Source organism: Mirounga angustirostris, unplaced genomic scaffold (assembly GCF_029215605.1).
Source record: "Mirounga angustirostris isolate CCGP_5_RB_7025 unplaced genomic scaffold, mMirAng1.0.hap1 SCAF_17, whole genome shotgun sequence".
Classification (NCBI taxonomy): domain Eukaryota; kingdom Metazoa; phylum Chordata; class Mammalia; order Carnivora; family Phocidae; genus Mirounga; species Mirounga angustirostris.
Genome location: NW_026991725.1, coordinates 31,088,104 through 31,110,300, shown reverse-complemented (window position 1 = coordinate 31,110,300; position 22,197 = coordinate 31,088,104). Strand labels below are relative to the sequence as shown.

The window sequence follows — 22,197 nt, the reverse complement described above, 5'->3', positions numbered from 1 at the left end:
CTTTTGCTTAGATGATCTGTCCATTTCAGTGAGGGGGGTGTTAAAATCCTCCACTATTATTGTATTGTTGTCAATGTGTTTCTTTGCTTTTGTTATTAATTGTCTTATATAATTGGCTGCTCCCATGTTAGGGGCATAGATATTTACAATTGTTAGATCTTCTTGTTGGATAGACCCTTTAAGCAGGATATAGTGTCCTTCCTCATTTCTTATTACAGTCTTTGGTTTAAAATCTAATTTGTCTGATATAAGGATTGCCACCCCAGCTTTCTTTTGGTGTCCATTAGCATGGTAAATGGTTTTCCACCCCTTCACTTTCAATCTGGAGGTGTCTTTGGGTCTAAAATGAGTCTCTTGCAGACAGCATATTGATGGGTCTTGTTTTTTAATCCAATCTGATAGCCTGTGTCTTTTGATTGGGGCATTTAGCCCATTTACATTCAGGGTAACTATTGAAAGAGATGAATTTAGTGCCATTGTATTTCCTGTAAGGTGACTGTTACTGTATATTGTCTGTGTTCCTTTCTGGTCTATATTGCTTTTAGGCTCTCTCTTTGCTTAGAGGACCCCTTTCAATATTTCCTGTAGGGCTGGTTTCGTGCTTGCAAATTCCTTTAGTTTTTGTTTGTCCTGGAAGCTTTTTATCTCTCCTTCTATTTTCAATTACAGGCTAGCTGGATATAGTATTCTTGGCTGCATATTGTCTCATTTAGTGCTCTGAATATATCATGCCAGTCCTTTCTGGCCTGCTGGTCTCTGTGGATAGGTCTGTACCAATCTAATGTTTCTACCATTGTAGGTTACAGATCTCTTTTCTCAAGCTGCTTTCAGGATTTTCTCTTTGTCTCTGAGACTTTTAAGTTTTACTATTAGATGTCGGGGTGTTGACCTATTTTTATTGATTTTGAGAGGGGTTCTCTGTGCCTCCTGGATTTTGATGCCTGTTTCCTTCCCCAAATTAGGGAAGTTCTCTGCTATAATGTGCTCCAATATACCTTCTGCTCCTCTCTCTCTTTCTTCTTCTTCTGAGATCCCAATTATTCTAATGTTGTTTCGTCTTATGGTATCGCTTATCTCTCGAATTCTGCCCTTGTGATCCAGTAGTTGTTTATCTTTTTCTCAGCTTCTTTATTTTCCATCATTTGGTCTTCTATATCACTAATTCTCTCTTCTGCCTCATTTATCCTAGTAGTTAGAGCCTCCATTTTTGATTGCACCTCATTAATAGCCTTTTTGATTTCGACTTGGTTAGATTTTAGTTCTTTTATTTCTCCAGAAAGGGTTTCTCTAATAAATTCCATGCTTTTTTCAAGTCCAGCTAGTATCTTTAAAATCATCATTCTGAATTCTAGTTCCAACATCGTACTAATTTCTGTATTGATTAGGTCCCTGGCAGTTGGTACTGCCTCTTGTTCTTTTTGTTGAGTTGATTTTTTCTGTCTTGTCATTTTGTTCAGAGGAGAATAGATGAATGAGAGAACAAAATACTAACAGGGTAACAACGTCCCCAGAAAATATACACTAAACAAACCAGAAAAGACTTGAAACCAGGGGAAAAGAAAGGGAAAGAAAGAAAGTGCCTCCCTAAATTTTAAAGAAAGAAAAACTTATATATGTACAAAAATAAGGGTTAATACGATGAATGGATGGAATATGACTGTAAAGATGAAAATTATGAAAGATTATTTTTATTCTTATGTTAATCCCCATACATTACATCATTAGTTTTAGATGTAGTGTTCCATGATTCATTGATTGTGCCTAACACCCAGTGCTCCATGCAGAATGTGCCCTCCTCAATACCCATCACCAGGCTAACCCATCCTCCCACCCCCCTCCCCTCTAGAACCCTCAGTTTGTTTTTCAGAGTCCATTGTCTCTCATGGTTTGTCTACCTCTCCGATTTCCCCCCCTTCATTCTTCCCCTCCTGCTACCTTCTTCTTCTTTTTTTTTTCTCAACCTATATTGCATTATTTGTTTCAGAGGTACAGATATGAGATTTGAGATGAAAATTATAAAAGATTTTATAAAAGGGAATTGATAAGATAAGAAGGTGGTTGAAAAAAGAAAGAAGAGGATTAAAAAAAAGGGGGGGGAGAGAAGGTAATCAGGCAGGAGACTAGAACAAAGCCATACACTGGAGATTTAGGGTATATTTTGATGTTAGAAGAAACTATCTCAAAATTTTAAAGTGAGAACAATTTATATATATATACCAAAAATAAGGGTAACTACTATGAAGGGACAGAATATGACACTAAAAATAAAAATAAAAAATATTTTTTAAAAAAGGGACTGATAAGATGTTGGTTGAAAAATGGAAAAAGAAAAATTCAAAAAAAAAAAAAAAAGGAAAAGACATTTAAAAAAAATTAACTTTGAAAGACTAAAGAATCATGGTTAAAAGGCATGAATTCTATGTGCAGTATTCCCCTAGTGCTGGAGTTCTGCCGTTCTCATTGATCGGTAAACTTTGTCTTGGCTAGCGGTTCTTGCTGATATTCTGAGGGAGGGGCCTGTTGTCATGGTTCCCAAATGTCTTTGCCAGAGGCAGAATTGCCCCACCCTTGCCAGTCAGGGCTAAGTAATCTACTCGGGTTTGCTCTCTGTAGCCCTTGTTCCCTGCAAGCTTTCCATACAGCTTTGGAGGACGAGAGTGAAAATGGCGGCCTCCCAATCTCCGCCCCGGAGGAGCTGTGAACTCGGGGCCCTGTTCCTCAGTGTGCCCCCAGAGAAAAGCAGTCAGTCACTCCCATCTCCCCGGTGTCCGGCCACACTCCGTGCTCACCCAGCCTGTGACTGAGCGTTTCTATCTCTGGCACCTGACCCCGTGTGGAGTCTCCAAACCCAGCAGATCCCTGTGGTGTGCTCCCGTGCCGCTCCTCCCAGGGGGAGGAAGGTGAGTCTCCCCGGATCTGCCACTTGTTGGGTCCCTGCTGGAGGAGCAGTGGCCTGACTGTGCCGCGGATCATGGTTTAAGGCAACCCCAAGCTGAGAGCCCGCGCCTTGGCTCCGTCTCTGCAGCCAGCTTCCCTGCTCCGATACCTGGGAGCTCTGCCACACTCAGGCACCCCCGGTCTTTCTGTGACCCCGAGGGCCCTGAGACCACACTGTGCCAGTGAGGGTTCCAACCCCGCTTAGCCACTGGAGCAATGTCCCTCAGCTAGCAGACTTGTAAAAGTTCCAATTTTGTGCTCTGCTGCTCTATCACTTGCCAGAAGCAGCGGATGGAGGCCCCCTCCCCCGCCGTCTGTCCTCCTGAATATCACCTCGGATTCACTTCTCTGCATGTCCTACCTTCTAGAAAGTGGTCACTTTTCTGTTCAGAGAGTTGTTGCTATTCTTTTCTTCCATCTCCTGTTGAGTTTGTAGGTGTTCAGAATGGTTTGATCCCTATCCAGCTGAATTCCTGGGACAAGACGAAATCCAGGTCTCCTATTCCTTCGCCATCTTGCTCTGCCCCCCCATAAGAGACTCTTAATCACAGAAAACATACTGAGGTTTGCTGGAGTGCAGGGATATGGGGGGATAGGGTAATTAGGTGATAGACATTAAGGCGAGCACATGATATAATGAGCGTTGGGTATTATATAAGACTGATGAATCACTGACCTCTACCTCTGAAACCAATAATATATTATATGTTAATTATTTGAGTTTAAATAAAAAATATTAAAAAAAGTAAGTTAAAAAAAGGAAAAAAATTGGGGCGCCTGGGTGGCTCAGTCATTAAGCGTCTGCCTTTGGCTCAGGTCATGATCCCGGGGTCCTGGGATCGAGCCCTGCATCGGGCTCCCTGCTCGGCAGGAAGCCTGCTTCTCCCTCTCCGACTCCCCCTGCTTGTGTTCCCTCTCTCGCTTTGTCTCTCTCTGTCAAATAAATAAATAAAATCTTTAAAAAAAAAAAAAGGAAAAAATTAAAAAATAAAAGTTATTCATTTGAGAGAGAGGGAGAGAGAGAGCAAGAGGTGGGAGGGTCAGAGGGAGAGGGAGAAGCAGACTTCCTGCCGAGCAGGGAGCCTGCTGTGGGGCTTGATCCCAGGACCCTGAGATCATGACCTGAGCTGAAACCAAGAATCAGACGCTTAACTGACTGAGCCACCCAGGCGCCCCTGTTCTAAACATTTTTGTTTTCATTCTGCTCCTTTTTGTTTCTCCCCCACCCTCACCTGTGTGTGTGTGTGTCAATCATACAAACTATGAACCTCTGCTTCATACTTCTAGCATCTCTCTCCCTTTCACCAACCACATCCCATCAGCCCTCCCCCTTTATCACCAGTGCAGTTCCTTAATAAAGACCCTTATCATCTGGACCTTAGCAGCAGCCTCTAAATTGTATCTCTGCCCCCTGGTTTTTCTCTCCCCAGCATGTGTTTCCTCAGTGCTTTCAGAGCAGACTAGTCATTGTCTATAGGATAAAGGTACCTATCCCTATCTATCTATCTATCTATCATCTATCTATCTATCTATCTATCTCTATTAGGCTCCACACCCAACATGGGGCTTGAACTCGTGACCCTGAGATCAAGAGTTGCATGTTCTATTGACTAAGGCACCCAGGTGTCCCAGGATAAAGGAATCTCAAAATGCTCACCAATAACTGGTAGGTGGCTCTGCAGGTCCTGGATTTCCTTTTCTTCAAGTCTGAACCCAGTATTCCGTAGAACATTTTTTAGGTCCCTGACACTAACCCTTCCTCCTTAATAAAAACAAGAAAAAGTAAATAAGGATGTCACAGATGAAAAATGCAGGCCATCAACCCTAACTAGAAATGAAAGTACAAAGAAGTTCTTTACAGCAAGTTGTATGGGAATGGGGAGTGATGGCTAATGGGTACAGTATCTTTTTGGGGTGATGAAAATGTTCTAAATTGATTGTGATGATGGTTATGCAACTCTGTTAATATACTAAAACCAGTACGCTTTAAATGGGTCAATTGCATGGTATGTAAATTATATTTCAATAAACTATTGTAAAAAATACAACATAATAAAGTAAAAATGCAAATAACCAACTGGGAAAATATTTTCTGTAGCTATGACAATTGTGTTAATATCTTTAATTTATAAAGAGGTCATTCAGATTAATAGGAAAAAGCTTGGATTCCGATAGGATAATAGGCAAAAGGCAGGAACAAATAATTAAAAGACTGAAAGACAATGATATAAAAATAGTTTTAACTTCATTGATAACAAAAAGTTCAACATTAATTAGATTCCATTTTTCATTTATCAAATTGGCAAGGATCAAAAAATCTGAAAATAATTTATTGTGGCCAGGGCATAATGGGAACCAGTACTTTTATCCACTTATATACATATATCACAGCCTTAAACATGTTAAGATTTACTGGATTTACCAGAAGAATCTATCCAAAGAAAATGGCTTAAAGTCGGACAAAGATCACAGATACACAAGAGCAAAACATTGGAGACTAGCTAAGTGTTCAATAAGAAAGGAATGACTAAATAAACTATAAATACAACCTGATAAGTCATTAAAAATGGTGTTTACAAAGAATGACATGGTGGAATTCTTACACTAAAATTTTAGGATTAAGTATAGGATACATAAAATATACAGTAAGAGTTTATCTATATACACATATACACAGAAAAAAAGAACACAGAGAACTGTAATAAAAAAAGGTAATATTACTGGGATTATGGGTAATTGCATTTTTTTCTGTATGCTACTTTATATATTCCAGATTTTTCTCAAATACCCGACACACAGTAGAGACTTGGATATTTGTTGAATAAATGCATACGTAATTTCCTGATTATATAATCAGAAAAAAGTTACAGCAATCTCAGATTTTATTGTCCTTATTCTTTTTCTCACTCACCTTTGAAAGATTTCACACCCTCCAGTAATGCTTTCTCAAACACCTTTTTATCAGCTGTAAGATAAAACATTATTGAGTTTTTGACAATTCATAGAAATTAAAGGGTTTACTTTCAGAAAGGGGAAATTTAGAAATTTATCACAATTCATTCTCAATGAAATGCGAAGTATTTAGAAAACTCAGTGTAGTGACTATCCCTGGACAGAATAAAAGGCTATTGTTAGTGGCTGGTTTGCTGAAATACACACAGCTTTTTCTTTTTCTTTTTTTTTATTATTATGTTATGTTAATCACCATACATCACATCATTAGTTTTTGATGCAGTGTTCCATGATTCATTGTTTGCATATAACACCCAGTGCTCCATGCAGAACGTGCCCTCTTTAATACCCATCACCAAGCTAACCCATCCTCCCATCCCCCTCCCCTCTAGAACCCTCAGTTTGTTTTTCAGAGTCCATCGTCTCTCATGTTTCGTCTCCCCCTCCGATTCCCCCCTTCATTCTTCCCCTCCTGCTATCTTCTTTTTTTTTTTCTCATTTTCTCCTTCCCAGTTTTACTTCATCTTTTCTTTTTTCAGCTTTCCTGCCCTTCTGCCCTTTCATCTTCTTCTAGCTTAGACCTTAGATTTCCCTGAAAGGGACAAAAGACATTGTCCTATGATGTGACCTCTGACTGAAGAGGTCCCAGCTCCCTAGACCAAAATTTAAACGATAAGAACAGGATTTTTTTAAATGCTAGGATTGGGGGCGCCTGGGTGGCTCAGATGGTTAAGCGTCTGCCTTCAGCTCAGGTCATGATCCCAGGGTTCTGGGATCGAGTCCCGCATCGGGCTCCCTGCTAGGTGGGGAGCCTGCTTCTCCCTCTGCCTCTGCCTCTCTCTCTCTCTCTCTGACTCTCATGAATAAATAAATAAAACATTTAAAAAAATGCTAGGATTGAGTCTTTTAAAAAAATATTTTAAATTGACATAAAATGTTTCAAACACTAGAATTTCTTTTTTTTTTAAAGTAAGATTTATTTATTTTAGAGAGAGAGCGCACATGAGTAGGGGGAGGGGCAGAGGGAGAGGGAGAAAGAGAATCCTCAAGCAGATTCCCCTCTGAGTGTGGAGCCTGACTTGGGGCTTGATTGCAGGACCCCAAGATCATGACCTGGGCTGAAGCCAAGAGTCGGCTGCTTAACTGACTGAGCCACTCAGATGCCCTAAACAGTAGAATTTCTTTTTTTTTTTCTTTCTTTTTTTTAATAAAGATTTTATTTATTTATTTGACAGAGAGAGACACGGCGAGAGAGGGAACACAAGCAGGGGGAGTGGGAGAGGGAGAAGCAGGCTTCCCACAGAGCAGGGAGCCCGATGTGGGGCTCGATCCCAGGACCCTGGGATCATGACCTGAGCTGAAGGCAGACGCTTAACGACTGAGCCACACAGGGACCCCTAGAATTTCTAATACAAAACCTGAAAACAAACCTTCTGTGTAGTTTTGAGGACTTGAGGAGACATGGTCACTGCAGACAATGGTCCCTGTTCTCCCAGAGTTTAGGATAGTGCCATGCACACAACAGATCTTTAATAAATGTCAAATGAGTAAGCTTTTAGATATCGGTGAAGTAGAACTTCAATGCTTACCAGAAACTGGCAAAGTTTTCAGAAGCTTTTTATGTTCCTTGTCTGTGATCTTTATTCCCATGTCTTTCAGAACATTTTTCAGGTCCTCAGTAGGAATCTTCTCTCCTTTAGAAAGAAATACATATACATAAGGAAACATCCTTCCCAGGTAGGGTTGTGAGGATGAACTAGGCATAATGAAGCCTTGTTTAGCTATTCAGAGTCAAGGTGGGGGGGGAGTCAGAAATTCTTCTTTTAACCTAAGAAGATATCTTTAATGATAAGATGATACCATATATAATAAGTAAAGCAGGGATTATATAATTTCTTAGTAGTTTAGCTGTGTTTGATGGATAACAATTCAACCACAAATATAACATCTGTATTCTTTTCTTTCTTTTTTTCCTCTTCTTCTTCTTCCCTCTTCTCATTCCCTTCCTCTGGGCCTCCCTGCCCCCTTCCCCTTCCTTTTCTTCTTTTACCTGAATTATGGGACTAGTTTTAAAAATGATAATAAAAGCTGGCTCTCTGTAAAAATTTTCACCTTGAGTAAATTAGTATTTACATGATTTACACTGTAAGCTGGGCATATCAGATAGGGGATAGATTTGAAATCACATTTTTAAAAATCTGCTGAAAAGAAAGCATAGAAACCATAAGAACAAGAAATCAGGGAAAAGAATGGGCTAATCTAGAAAAGAATTAAAAACAATATCTAGAAATAAAAATATAGTTATTGAAATTAAAATCCCAATGGACAAATATACAAGATACAGTTGTAGAGACAGTGAACTGGAAGAGAGGTTTAAGAAAAGACAAAAACATAAAAATAGGGAAAATATGAAAAGAAAGATATGAAGAGCAGAATGAGAAGGTGCAACATACATGAACTAGGAGTCTCCAAAAGTGAGAAAAGAGAAAAAAAGAGAAAAGGCAATAGTTGAAACATGAGGTCTGAGAGTTTCCAAAACTTGGTGAGAGGCATAAATGTTTAGTTTCAGCAATCACAAGTTCCAAGCAGGAAAAATGGAAACAATCTACACTTTGCCACATGAGAATGAGAATTTCAAAGATAGAGATAATCTTAAGAGTAACAAGAGAAAAAGAGAGTAACTCTAAATAAACAATGAAGACTTACAGCTGACTTTTAACAGCAAAAAGAGAGGCCAGAAAACAGTGCGTATATGAATCTATCATCTTTGTCTATCTATATTCGTGTGTATTTTCTTCTTTCTCCTTTTTGCCCCTTTTAAATTTAATTACAAGTTTATTATAGGTTAACCTTACAAGTTGGTCTTCAGGTTACAGAATATCCAGATGGGACTGTAACTAAATTTGAGAACTAACATAGCCCAGAGATAGTATGACTGTCTCCCCCAGATAGACTGTTGGAACTTTGCTTCTCCTCATTCTGGGGAGAGAAAGAGGACATCTTCATTTGTATGAAGGGAACATGGAGTTGTTTTGTTGTTATATGGAAGTTAAGTTCAAATATGTGCAGAAGGGTCCACAGCGGAGTAGCCAAGAAGGTAAACTATTTCAGTGATTTAATGATTTCCTCTCAGCTCCAATTCCACCATTGTAAACTCTGCTTTGTGATGCTGAGGCCAGGACTCTAGACCACATTTCTCTTTGGATAGCTGGTTCCATATTAAACTCTGCCAGTGGGTGGGTAGTGGGAGGGGGGAGAGAGAGAGACTGAAATGTTGTCAGATGAAGTTCCTTCCCATAGCAATAGATGAATCCAGTTTCAGTTTTTCAACCTTGTGGAACCAGTGTCATTACACTCTTCAGAGATAGCAGCACCCTTCAGAGTTCTAAGGTAGAATGATGATCTACAAGTGCAGACATAGTCAAAGAATGACTCAAGGCTGAGTGTAAAATAAAGATATTTTCAAAGACTAATCCTTGTTGAAATGACCAAGAAGGATGTACTTCAAGAAGAATGAAACTGAACCCCAAAAAGAGTAAAAGTAAAAAGCAATGGTGAACAAAGAGAGTGGTAAGTGTATTTAAGTTTTGCGAAAGATTGGATTGAAATTGCTCTGCCCTTGCTTTCAATATACTCACTTGGCAAAACTCATTCCTGTTTAAATACAAGTTCGTGCTTACTCTGTGCCTGCAGCCAGGCAGCTGAACTAGAGCTGAAGTGTTTTGTGCTGACTGTTCTCATTTTAAATGGATGATCGTGAACCTCAGGTGAGTCCTTGATTCTGCTGGGCAACCACACTACATTTTGCTGATGTATTAACTTTCCTGCTCTTCTTGCTGACTACTTTACTTCTTCTTTTTTTTTTTTCAAACCACCACTTCCTCCTCTTCCATTTGATCAAAAATTCCTTTATCTCTTTAATTAAAAAAAAACAAAGCCTTCTCTTGACAACTTTCACCAGTTTACTTGCCTCTTTGTTCCACTTCTTTGATCCCCTTTGCAGCAAAATTTCTCAGATATTCACTGTTTCTAAATCCTGTCTTCCCATTTTCTCTTTTTTTAAAAAAAATTTCATTTAAATTCCATTTAGTTAACATATACTGTATTATTAGTTTTAGGGGTAGAATTTAGTGATTCATCAGTTGCATGTAACACCCAGTGCTCATTACACCAAGTTCCCTCCCAATGCCCATCAACCAGTTACCCCATCCCCCACCTCCCCTCCAGCAACCCTGTTTGTTCCCTAGAGTTAAAAGTCTTTTATGGTTTGCCTCCCTCTCTGTTTTTATCCTATTTGATTTTTCCTTTCTTTCCCCTATGTTCATCTGTTTTGTTTCTTAAATTCCACATATGAGTGAAATAATATGGTATTTATCTTTCTCTGACTGACTTATTTCGCTTAGCATAATACCCTCTGGTTCCATCCACATTGTTGCAAATGGCAAGATTTCATTCTTTTTGATGGCTGAGTAATATTCCATTGTGTGTGTGTGTGTGTGTGTGTGTGTACACATCAGATCTTCTTTATCCATACAATGGACATCTGGGCTCTTTTCATATTTTCCATATTTTGGCTATTGTGGACATTGCTGCTATAAACATTGGAGTGCAGGTGCCCCTCTGAATCACTGTTTGTATCCTTTGGATAAATACCTAGTAATGCAGTTGCTGGGTTGTAGGGTAGCTCTATTTTTAACTTTTTGAGGAACCTGAATACTGTTTTCCAGGGTGGCTGCACCAGTTTACATTCCCACCAAGAGTATAAGAGGATTCCCCTTCCTCCACATCCTTGCCAACATCTGTTGTTTCCTTAGTTGTTCAGTTTAGCCATTCTGACTGGTGTGAGGTGGTATCTCATTGTGGTTTTGGTTTGTATTTCTCTTCCCATTTTCTCTTAAACTCACTACAGTCAGGCTTCTTTCTACCTTCATCACCTGAAACTTCTCTTTTTGATATCACTAATGGTATTTTGTGATTTGAGATCACTAATGTGTCTATATGCAATAGTCACTTCTCAGGTCTTATCTTAGTTGACCTATTGATCTGTTTGACTGTTGATTTGCCCTCCTGGCTGATACTTGTAGCAGATACTATAGATGCCCTGATCATATCTCTTCAACCCTTACCAGTTCAATGCATGCTAGCCCAAGTTTTAATTGCTGGCATCTCTTTGTCTGAGGGATTTCTTTGGTTGCCAGAGTTCACTCTGCTAATGCTCAATGGCTGGAAATGCCAGTGGAGTAATATTGCCTCCCTCCCCTTGAGCACTTCTCAACCAATGACTGATAGGGGTTGGTGTAAAAATAACCTAGCTCTCCCACTCCCCTGAGGTTGTGTTCTCTATCATTTCCCAGATATTCTCCAATGGGATTAAGTTTCAGTTACCTTCTTTGTAACTTGCCTGATAAACACATACTTTATTTGCTGCCTTCATTCATGTCTCACTTCTCTACTCCCCTATCTGTGTTTCCTGGGCTCACCTCCCATGTATACATGCTCCTTGTCTCAGGGTTTGTGTCTGGGGGAAACCAACCTAATATACTTATTTGGCTTTCAGGACACCATATTCTCTTGGTTTTCTACCTACTTTACTGGTCACTTCTTCTTGGTCTCTTTTGCTTTAACATTTAATGTTGAAGTCCTCCAGTATTACTTCTTAGTTCTCTTTCCTTCTCCATATATATTCACCCCTTGGGTGAATTCATTCAATCTCACGGCTTTAAATACCATCTATATACCTATGGCTTTCAATTTTATATTTTTAGCTAAGATATCTTTCTTGAAGTTGTGACTATCTGGTAACTTTTTAGCTGATATCTCTATTTCTATTGATATCTTAAAATATCTCAAACTGAACTCCCAATTTTCTTCCATCTAAACTTGTATTTCTAGCAACTTTCTCCAGACTCCAATGGCAAGTCCATCCTTTCAGTTGTTCAAGACAAAAATCTCAAGGGTCATTCCTGACTTCTCCCTTTATCTAGTTTCCATGAGGAAACCCTGTTGACTCTTTTTATTATTTTTTTAAATTGAGATATAATTGACATGTAACATTATTTTAGTTTCAGGTGTACAACATAATGGTTTGATATTGGTTTAAATTATGAAATGATCACCACAATAAGTCTAGTGAAATCCATCACCACAATAACTCTTTTAAAAATATACCCAGAGTCCAGCTACTTTTTATCATCTTCACTGCTTTGCCCTGGTATGAATCACCATCATTTCTCACATGGATTACTTTAAAAACCCGTTTAGGGCTCTACTCCCTACTCCTCCCCCTCCCTGAGTCTGTTCTCCACACAGAATCCAAGAAAATCTAATGAAAACAGGTCAGATCATATCATGCCTCTGGTCTAAAACCTGCAATGGCTTTCCATTTCTGTCAGAAAAAAGCCCAAGTCCTGGCAGAGCTTTCACAGTCCTGACTAATCTTACATCCATCACTTCTCTCTCCTGATCTCCTGTTACGTTTTTCCTTCCTTATTCAACCTCAGCTACATTAGCCTTCTTGCTGTTCCTTGAGTAGTCCAGACATGCTCCTGCCTTTGGGTCTTAGTCCGTGTCCCCTCTGCCTACAACTCTTTTTCTAGAAGTCTCCATATGGACAAAACCCTCACCTCCTTCAAGTATTTGCTCATGTGTCACCTTCTCAAGGAGGCCTGATTATCTGTTTAAAGCCTCAAGTGCCTCTTTCCCCTCCCAATCTCCTTTAGTCTACTTTTCATTGTTTTCTATAGCATCTATCACTTTCTAACATACTTTAAATTGACTTATTTATTATGTTTATTGCTTATTTCCCTTGCTAGCATATAAGCTCCAGGGGAGCAATGATCTTTACTCTGTTTGCTGATGTATCCTGTCTAGAACAATGCCTGGCATGTAGTAAGTGCTGAGGAAACAGTTGTTAAATGAATAAAGGAGGGAGTAAACACTATTTGTTAAAAATATAGTTCCATATAAAACTTTAAGACCACATAATATAATACTCATTTCAACACCTTACTCACCTGTGATATTTTTAACTTCATCCACCAACACATTTAAGTCAATCTTCCCATTGGCTTTAAGATAAAAAAGCGCCAAAAAGGTTTTTAGAAAAATTGTGAAATAGCAACCCAAAATTCAACCATTTAAAAACATTTTTCTTGAAGTTTAAGTTAATATAGCTCCTGCATTTTATGCTATCAAAATCCATACAGCATAATACATGAATAAGGTTTAAAACATTCTCCTTTCCTTCAAGACAATCTACTATTTATTAGGCTACTCTTTTCAGGCATGGGTCTGAAATGTTTTGAGAGTTTAAAAATTTTGTTTAAAAATGATGTTTCCATTTTGCCAGTGCTGACTTTACCTTTGGGCTTATGATCACCTTAGCATCAAGTGATTCTTTTAAAGGACAGAGTGCTGGTATGCATGCCTGGCTGCTCTTAGGTTGCCAACATGATAATCATCATGTTGATATATTCAGTTAAATTCCCAGGTATTATGACAAAACTTTTGTTTTGCAGTACCTATTCTCAATTGAGAGACTTTTTTCATAGATGAGGCACTTAATTTCTTTAGTCTATTTCTCAAAGTCTGAAGTTATTAGAAGTCAATGGATACATTTTTAGTAGTTTGTAAAATTGCAAGTTTGAGAAACACTGGATTGCAATGTTAAGATAGTAGTTAAAAGATGCTATTGCTCTAATAGGCAAGATTCTGTTTGGAACCTTAAGCTGCCTACGGACATACTCATTCTCCACTTATAACTTGGTCAAGGGTGCCAGTCCATCACTACTCAAATATGTTCACACTCTTATTTTATGTGTAATAATAATCCTAAGATTATAAATTCCCCCAAAGGGTGAGAAATCAAGAATCACTTTGTACTCCTGCTATTACCTCAGCATTGGTTTAAGGGTCTGCACAAAATTGATGATCCATAAATGTTTACTTAATAATTAAGTTCCAGTAAAATGCAAATATATTATAAAGAATGAATTGGCTTTAAAACCAGTACACATATTCCAGGTTCCCAGATATGGAATTTTTCCTTGCTTGTTCTTTTTTATGTCTTTTCAATTATGATAATCTTTTATTGGTATCCTATTATAATTTTATAGCATTTATTATTATTATTATTGTTATTAATATGAATACCATTATATTATGAATTTTAAACAGGGTAAGGAAGAACCATTGGTGGAGAATATTCTGTGCCTGTAAAGGACAAATCCCCTCATGTCATTTACTTTGTATGTCTCTAATCAGCTCCACTGAGGCCCACTGGGCCCCTGAAACAGTTTTGCATTCTATTTCAAATGATTCCACACATATACAAGGCAGTCCACAAGAATTATATTAGAATTAGTCTCACACTTTAAATCATTGTGCTGGTATCTTTTCTCATGTTTCAGAATACTTAGAAAAACAAGGCAATGACAAATATCTGCATTTATTGAACTGGCTGGTAGATTAAAAGAGCTATGAAAGGGATTAAAAAAAAACAAAGAAAAAGTCATTTCTGGAAAATCCATTTACTTCTTTTTAATGCAAAGGATCCGAGGGTCTAGAACAGTGCCTGACACATCATAAGCATTCAGTTAAAGTTTATGGTATAAAAGAATGGAAGGTACTATTGATTTAGAAAAGCCCATATTCATTGACTTGGATCAATCTTGTATCTTTCCTACTTCCTCAAGGGGACAGGTGTCTCTTAAAATTTCCTCATGAATTTTCCTCAGTTCTACTAGCATGAGTCTAATATATGCCAAGTTTAATTAATTACATTAAGTACCGCTATTTATCTTCTTAAATTTATTAGTTCTGGTAGTTGATGGCAGTATAGCAGAGTGGCTAAGAGTTTCTGGAGCCTGATTGCCTGCCCACCACTTACTAGCTCTCTGACTAGGCACACTACTTGACTTCTCTGTGCCTTAGTTTCCTTATATGTAAAATGGGAGTAAAAATAGAACCTGCCTTGTAGAGTTGTTTGCAAGATTAAATAAGACAATATATGTAAAGTGCTTAAAACAGCGCCTTGCACGTGTCAGGACCATGTAGTGCTGGTCATTGCTATTTAATACTGGGTTAGCAGTAGGGACTCAAAGATTAAAATCTGAATATTCTCTGTTAGACCCTGGCATTTCCTGTGAAGAGGGACTCTTGCCATCTCTATGGGGCAGCATACTTGGTGATCCTTCCCCAGTGATAGCCACTGGGCCCAGTTTGATAGCTATGCTAAAGGCCTCACTCTTTCTTTTTCTTTTTTTCATATACATCCTATCTTCAGTCATTCTAGGTCTGAGACTAGCCTCAAGTCCAAAGTTTGGCTAAAGGATCTATTGACACTCAAAACTCTCACCATCAACTGGTAGGCAGTCCTTCAGTTCCTGGATTTCTTTCTCCTTGAGATCAATTCCCATGTTTTTCAAGAAAGTGTCCACCTTATTTGGAGACACCTTCACCCCTTAGGAAAGAAAGGGATAGGATATGAAAAATATTTGTAAGAGTGGGTCATTATAGATCATGCCTAGGCATCAGTACTACATAGACAATGAAGAGCAAAGAACAATTAAACCATTCAAGCAAATGTGGTTTTGGTATCTAAGTCAGGAATTCCCAAACCCTGATTTGTGGGATTCTGTTAGGACTTTTAGGAAAACATTTAAGAGAAGAAAGTGAGTAGTTAAGGGTATTAAGTCATGGCAAAGAGTAAAATCAGCCTTTATACATGTGTTTGCACAGAAGAATTCAAAACTTGCTAATTAATGGAGAATTATAAATCCATCCATCCATCCAACCAACCACCAATCCATTCAGCCAGCCATCCGTTGAGCCAGACAGACAACCAATCCATGGAATTTACTTTATCATAATCCTCTGGGAAACATTTAAGAACATATGTTTCTAGATACTATCTCTGGAAATTCAAGATCGATATGACTGGGAAGGGGCCTAGTGATTTGAATGCTTTATTTTTCCCCCTTGTGATTCTGGTATACAGCTTTATTTGGGAACCACTGCTTTTGGGTTACTGTATTTAAACCATTTTAGTGACTGCAGTATGCCTATCTATAGAATATCTATAGATATAAAGAATATATAAGAATACATATATAACATATAAAGAATAAACACTGACTTAACAGATAGTTGGGACAGTTGGATTAATAACCTGAAAATTGTAAAATAGGATGAGTTTTTTAAAATAAAAGCAAAGCTTGATGACCTGTTTTACCTGCCTTTTCATCATGCTTCTTACTCACCTTCAAGAGACCTTAACTCTTTCATCAATCTGTTCACATACATCCTTCCTTTGTCTGTAAGAAAGGGAAAAATGCAAGTTTCAGGCAGTAGTATTGATATTTAAATGAAACATGCATAAGTTCAGAAACATAGACTTTTAAATGTTTTATTCTAAAAATGTATATTATTTCACTTCAAAGAATAAAACTTAAGAGTGGAAACAACTCTCAATTTGGTGAAATCATTTTGGTGATGGGGGCCAGGGTGGGGGGGATGAAACAGTCCTTAAATAGGGAGTATTAGTTACAAAAGTCCACATACTTAACTTTCCTTAAAGGCCACTGTGATTTTTTCCCCCCACTGTGATATTTTTAATGCTTACCATCGACTGGAAGCCTGTTTTGTAGTTCCATGCCTTTATCTTCTGTGAGCGTCATCCCCATATTTCCCAGAAAAGTTTCCATGTTACTCATATCAATCTTCTCACCTTTAAAAAGCAAAAGATGGTAATGGTTGAAAATCTGAAGAATGATGATCCTATATTATAAAAAATGCCCATATGGCATTTGTTGATTAAATAATGAAGTAAACCTGACAAGAATGCCAGCTAAGACATAACCTTAGAGCTTTTTGGCTAAAACAGTGATGATCAAATTTAAGCTGGGAGTCAGTAGATGCAAACATTCACCAGTATATAGGTAGAGTGAGAGAACAATCTATAAGGAAAATAATGCTGTTGAAATATAATTTTGTGCAAACACTAAAATCTTGGTTTTGCAGAGTCTTCTTAATTATATATCATGGAACCATACAGGGCTTTTCTCCAGGGGCTTCTTTCTTAACCCAGACTGGCTCTCTGTCCTGCCTCAGGGATTTGGTGGGCTTAGTTTCTTCTCTTCTTGGCAGCAACTACCATCCAGTATACTTTTTGGGCTTCCCTAAGGGTGGCTATGAAATTAGATGCAGTCTTCCAAGCTCACTTCTTTCCAGTGTCCCAGGAAAACTAGCACACAGATATTTTTATTCTTAGGGCTATAATATAAAGTGCTACAGTGAGACAGACAAGGGAACACCAGACTATCCCCAAAATGGGTAAGACACAAAGCTAACAAGTTTTGTTTGGTAATGGACTTGGTTTTAGTTCCTGGTTAAAAGGGTGGGAATCACCACTTATCCTTGCCCCCTGTAGCCATTTCCCAATCTGCTTGCGGGATGGCTGTGTGAAACTTTCCTTCACGATGCCTCTTCCCTCTAGCTTAAAGATGCGGTTTAGCAACAAAAACAACAAAATGGTAATTATGTGAGGTGAAGAATGTATTAACTAACCATATTATGGTAAACATTCTGAAATACATATGTATATCAAACCATCATGTTGTATACCTTAAACTTACACAATGTTATATATCAATTATATCTCAATAAAGCTGGGGTGTGGGGGGGAAGATGCTATTTAGGTAGGCAGTTTGGACCTCCTAATCATTTCCAATTCCAGAAAAAAGAGAACTCTTGCTTTTAGTCCTCTGGAACCATACTGCAGTGCTTCCATTGGGAGGATAATATCTGGGGAATTAGCCAGTCTTCTGCACAAGTGCCTGGGAGGAAACCTGCACAACGGTTGTTCTCCCCCAACTGCTTCAGACTTCTTCTGTGATGCCTTGGACTAGTGGAGCTTCTGATATCCCGTCTCCCCCTGCCCACCCCTGGTAACCAGCCAAGGGAATGACTTTTCAGACGCAACAGAGCAATTTCCTAGTCTGCTACCTTGATCACGTTTTGACAGACATGAGCCTTCTGCCTCAAGATTATCAGTCTAACCACACCTTCTATCTGTATCATTCCCAATCTTCAAACTGTAAGCCCACAAAATTTTATATCCTCTCTAATGTATTCTGTGTTCTACCGCTCTGATTTTTCTTTCCATTGTTAGCTTTGTTTTCACCTTCCCATAGTGCCCTCTCAGACTCATATTTTATTAAATATGAATTTCTCTATATCTTCAGTCTCTTTACAGACTCTTACCTTCTTTCCTAACTGAACTTTGCCTGTTCCTGATATTTCCCTTTTCTATTTTTTCCCTTTGAGAGAAAACTGCTCTTTTTTCTATATCCCATTTGCCTTAGGGCGTGCAATCTCCTAGATCCTGATTGCTGTTTTTTTGGCCATACTCAAACCTCTCCTCTTGTGAGAATTATGATATTTGGATTTCTTTTTATTGTCACTGATTTTTTTGGTCACTTAAGGAGCTTGTCCCATTAACTCACAGTCTTCCTCTGCACCCAAATTCCTGGCATCATTATAGGGAATACCAGTCTTTATATGGATAGTTCATTCCACAACCTGGCCTCCAAATTTCTTGAGCTCATTATCCTCAATGACTGTCTCCTAAATTCTATACTAGTTAACCATCATGGATATCCTGAACTTTGTCATCACCTGGAAATGCTTTGCCTCTAAAATCTTAAATTCTAACAAAACTATTTTTGGCCAGAACCTCATATTCTTCCACTTCTTTTACTTCCTTATTCCTACCACACCCATTATCATTTCTACAGAGACTTTCATTCCCTCCTCTCTCACTTTTCTCCAAGTTCATAATTTCCATCATAACTTCACTTTTCTTATCCACTCTAGACCACTTGACCACTCTCTTGACTACATCTTTCTATGTCTTTATGCTTTCATTCTTTTGGCACATCAGACTTAAGGATCTTTGATTTTGGTGCAACTGAAGAATATCACAATCATGTGAAAATTGCCATTACTTATTTTTTTATTTTTTATTTTTTAAATTAAATTAAATTAAAATCAGTTAATTAACATATAGTGTATTATTGGTTTCAGAGGTAGAGTTCAGTGATTCATCAGTTGTTTAAACACCCAGTGCTCATTATATCATGTCCCCTTCTCAGTGCCCATCACCCAGTTACCCCATCCCCTTGAGAGGATGCGGAGAAAGGGGAACCCTCTTACACTGCTGGTGGGAATGCAAGCTGGTACAGCCACTCTGGAAAACAGTATGGAGATTCCTCAAAAAGTTAAAAATAGAACTACCCTACGACCCAGGTATTGCCATTATTTATTTATGACATCTGACTGTGGTTAGACTCTTGGCACTTCTCAGCAAGGCTTTCATATATTCCTCATCAACTCTAGTTCCTATTCTCTATCAGAGTTATCCCAAATTATAAACACTTTCTTTAAAGTCCTCTACCCCACCACTGGGCCCTTTCTTTTCATAGATGATTCTGTTTCCTACTATACAGAGAAAATTGAAGCTTTTAGGTAAAATCCTCTTAATTTTACTCCCACATGTATATAGATTCTCGATATCTGTATCCTTCCTGGCTTGAAGTCTGCTTGTCTCAGAAAGAGAGGTGGTCTCAGATTCTTACCTATTTAACTGCTTAGGGTTCAGTCTCCCTTAGATGCCTTATAGGAAGCTCAAACCCAATATGACCAAAATGGAAACTATATCTTTACTTCTAAATTTATTTTACTGAATTTCCTTACTTTGGTCAATGTCACTGTTACCCACCCAACTACCCAGCTCAGAAACTGAGGTGTCATCCTCCATTCCATCCTTTCACTCTGTCTCTATACCTGATCAGTAACCAAATTCTACAGATTCTACATCCGTAACATCTCTTCTATATGTCCCTTCCTCTCAAGTCTGACAGAGAATGATTTACTTCTGCCCTTTATTGTCTTTTGCCTGGACAATTACAATATGCTCTCTAACTAGTTTCCTTGACTCTATCTTGTACATATACCTCCATCCATCCTTTATACTTCTGCTAGAGCAAGGTTTCTAATTTGCAAAGCTAATCACACAGACTCCTGCTTAAAATCCTGGAATGACTCCCCATTCTCTGCAGGATGAAATTCATACTACTTTACTAGGTGTTCAGGGCTCTCTGTGATTTGTCCCTTATATTAGTTTCCTATTGCTGTAACAAATTACCAAAAACATGGTGGTGTAAAACAATACAGATTTTTTTCTCTTATAGTTCTGGAGGTCAGAAGCCCCAAATTAGTTTCACTGAGCTAAAGTCAAGGTGTTAGCTGGGCTGGTTCCTTTAGGAGACTCTCAGGAGGAATCTGTTCCCTTGCCTATTTTATTTCTAGAGGCTACTTACACTCCTTAACTTACTCCCCTTCTTCTGTCTTCAAAGCCAGCAGTGTAGCATCTTGCTTCTGTTGTCACATTGCCCTCTACTCTTTCTGTCATCAACTATCACCTTGCTTCCCTCTTCAGGGGACACTAGTGATTATATTTAGTGCTCAACTGGATAATCAAGGAGAACCTCCCCATCTCAGGATCCGTAATCACATCTCCATGATCCCTTTGGCTATATCAGGTAACATTCACAAGTTCTGGGGATTAGGACCTGGATATCTTTGGGAGCCATTACTCGGCCTACCACATCCCACTTCTTACTCTCTAAGTTTATTCCTAGCCAAACTCCTGACAGCATTTATGCTTTAGCTACCCCAGATTTTTTCTAGTTCCATAAAGCATCATACAGTTTCTCATTTTGGTGCCTTTTATTATTTTTTCTCTATCAGGAATGCCCATCCTACTCTTTCTGGCAAAACTGACTTATAGTTTAAGGATCAGCTCATGTGTTGCCCATTCTATTAAAGCATTTCCCAATTTCTCTTCCTCAGGTGCAAGTGACCATTCTGCCCCTTCTTTACTTTGTACAGGTTTTTGACATAGCACTGATAACATTTTATTGCTTTTATTTATATGTATTTATATGTTTTTTCTTGCCCCAGCTAAATAAGCTCCTGGAAGGTTGGTTTTTGTTGATTCACACTTGGTATTTATAGATGTTGAATAATGAGGTAATAAAGATCTAACCCACCTGTAAAAAGATTTCCTTCATCCATTACCACATTCACTTCAATCTTCCCCTCATCTGTAAGAGAAGACAGAATTTTATGCATAAAAAATAATAGAAATAGAAGACATAAAAGTCATACCCTGAAGTACAACACAAAATTCAGCAAATTTTAATGATTTGCTCTAGAATTTTATCCTATTTTCTTATCAAATGGAAAATGTGGAAAGACAAAGCTCTGATTATAAAAAAAGATACTTAATTTCACACTTCTAACCTCAGTTTTTATTCTATTAAGATAAACTCCACATAGTAGAGTGCTGGGCTGATATTTAAAAAGTAGCCCTCTCTGTTTTCAGATAAGGAAGAACTCCATTTTATTTATTATGAGGCTGACGAGCATCTTAAAAAAGGCAAATGCTCCAACAGGAAAATCTGACTTAGAGCATTAATAATGCCTATTCCTATAGTGGAATGACAGGTGACACTTAGCTGTGTTCTTCTACTACCCACACTCATTATATATTTAAAAAGCTTTGATCAATTTAATTGAACTTTAATAATTTTTTTTAAATTCTGTATTTTTTAGATCTTTATTTTGTATTTTCCTCTTAAATGGGGGAATTTCATAGGAACAACCTGATAGATTGTTAGTGCCTCACAGGAAAATGTCTCATCCATTCTCATGTATTTCAATTGGTCCCATAGAAGACTTATGATAGTCTGAAACAGGTCTCTAATGCTATTTCCAATTGGCTCATTGACCTGGAAAGTAGTACTTAGGGAGATGGCTGATACTTCCACAACCAAAATCACTGTTGTGGCATTCCAGTAAACTTTCAAGATACCTGGGAAATGTGATAACAAAAAATATATACATCCTGGGGTGTCTGGGTGTAAGTAAGCACTTGCAAGAATAGGCTCCATGTGCACTGTATATGTAGCCTGCTGGAGTTTCTGGGGGTTGTCCCAGCTTTTTTTTTTTATTTTAATTCCAGTATAGTTAACATACAGTGTTATATTAGTTTCAGGTGTACAATATAGTGATTCAACAATTCTATACATTAGCCAGTGCTCATCACAACAAGTGCACTCCCTAATCCCCATGGAATGCCTTTTTTTTTTTTTTTTCCTGGAGAATTTCTTTGTATCTTCTGACAAGTTTTTCTCCAATTCTCTACTTGGCCAACTTAGCTTTTCCCTCCTTTAGGATCTTACTAAG

General features: G+C 38.2%; 1 protein-coding gene across 1 annotated transcript in view; it reads right to left on the bottom strand.

The window, feature by feature from the left end:
- EFCAB3 (EF-hand calcium binding domain 3) overlaps nt 1-22,197 on the bottom strand; it is a 107,861-nt gene that overhangs the window by 65,709 nt on the left and 19,955 nt on the right. Inside the window, exons 10-17 of the mRNA XM_064583060.1 lie at nt 21,000-21,053; nt 16,511-16,615; nt 16,149-16,202; nt 15,245-15,349; nt 12,903-12,956; nt 7,479-7,583; nt 5,849-5,902; nt 4,595-4,699 (exon numbers count right to left, since the gene is read on the bottom strand). Coding sequence (XP_064439130.1) covers nt 4,595-4,699; nt 5,849-5,902; nt 7,479-7,583; nt 12,903-12,956; nt 15,245-15,349; nt 16,149-16,202; nt 16,511-16,615; nt 21,000-21,053 — 636 coding nt within the window. The remainder of the gene's footprint in view (nt 1-4,594; nt 4,700-5,848; nt 5,903-7,478; nt 7,584-12,902; nt 12,957-15,244; nt 15,350-16,148; nt 16,203-16,510; nt 16,616-20,999; nt 21,054-22,197) is intronic.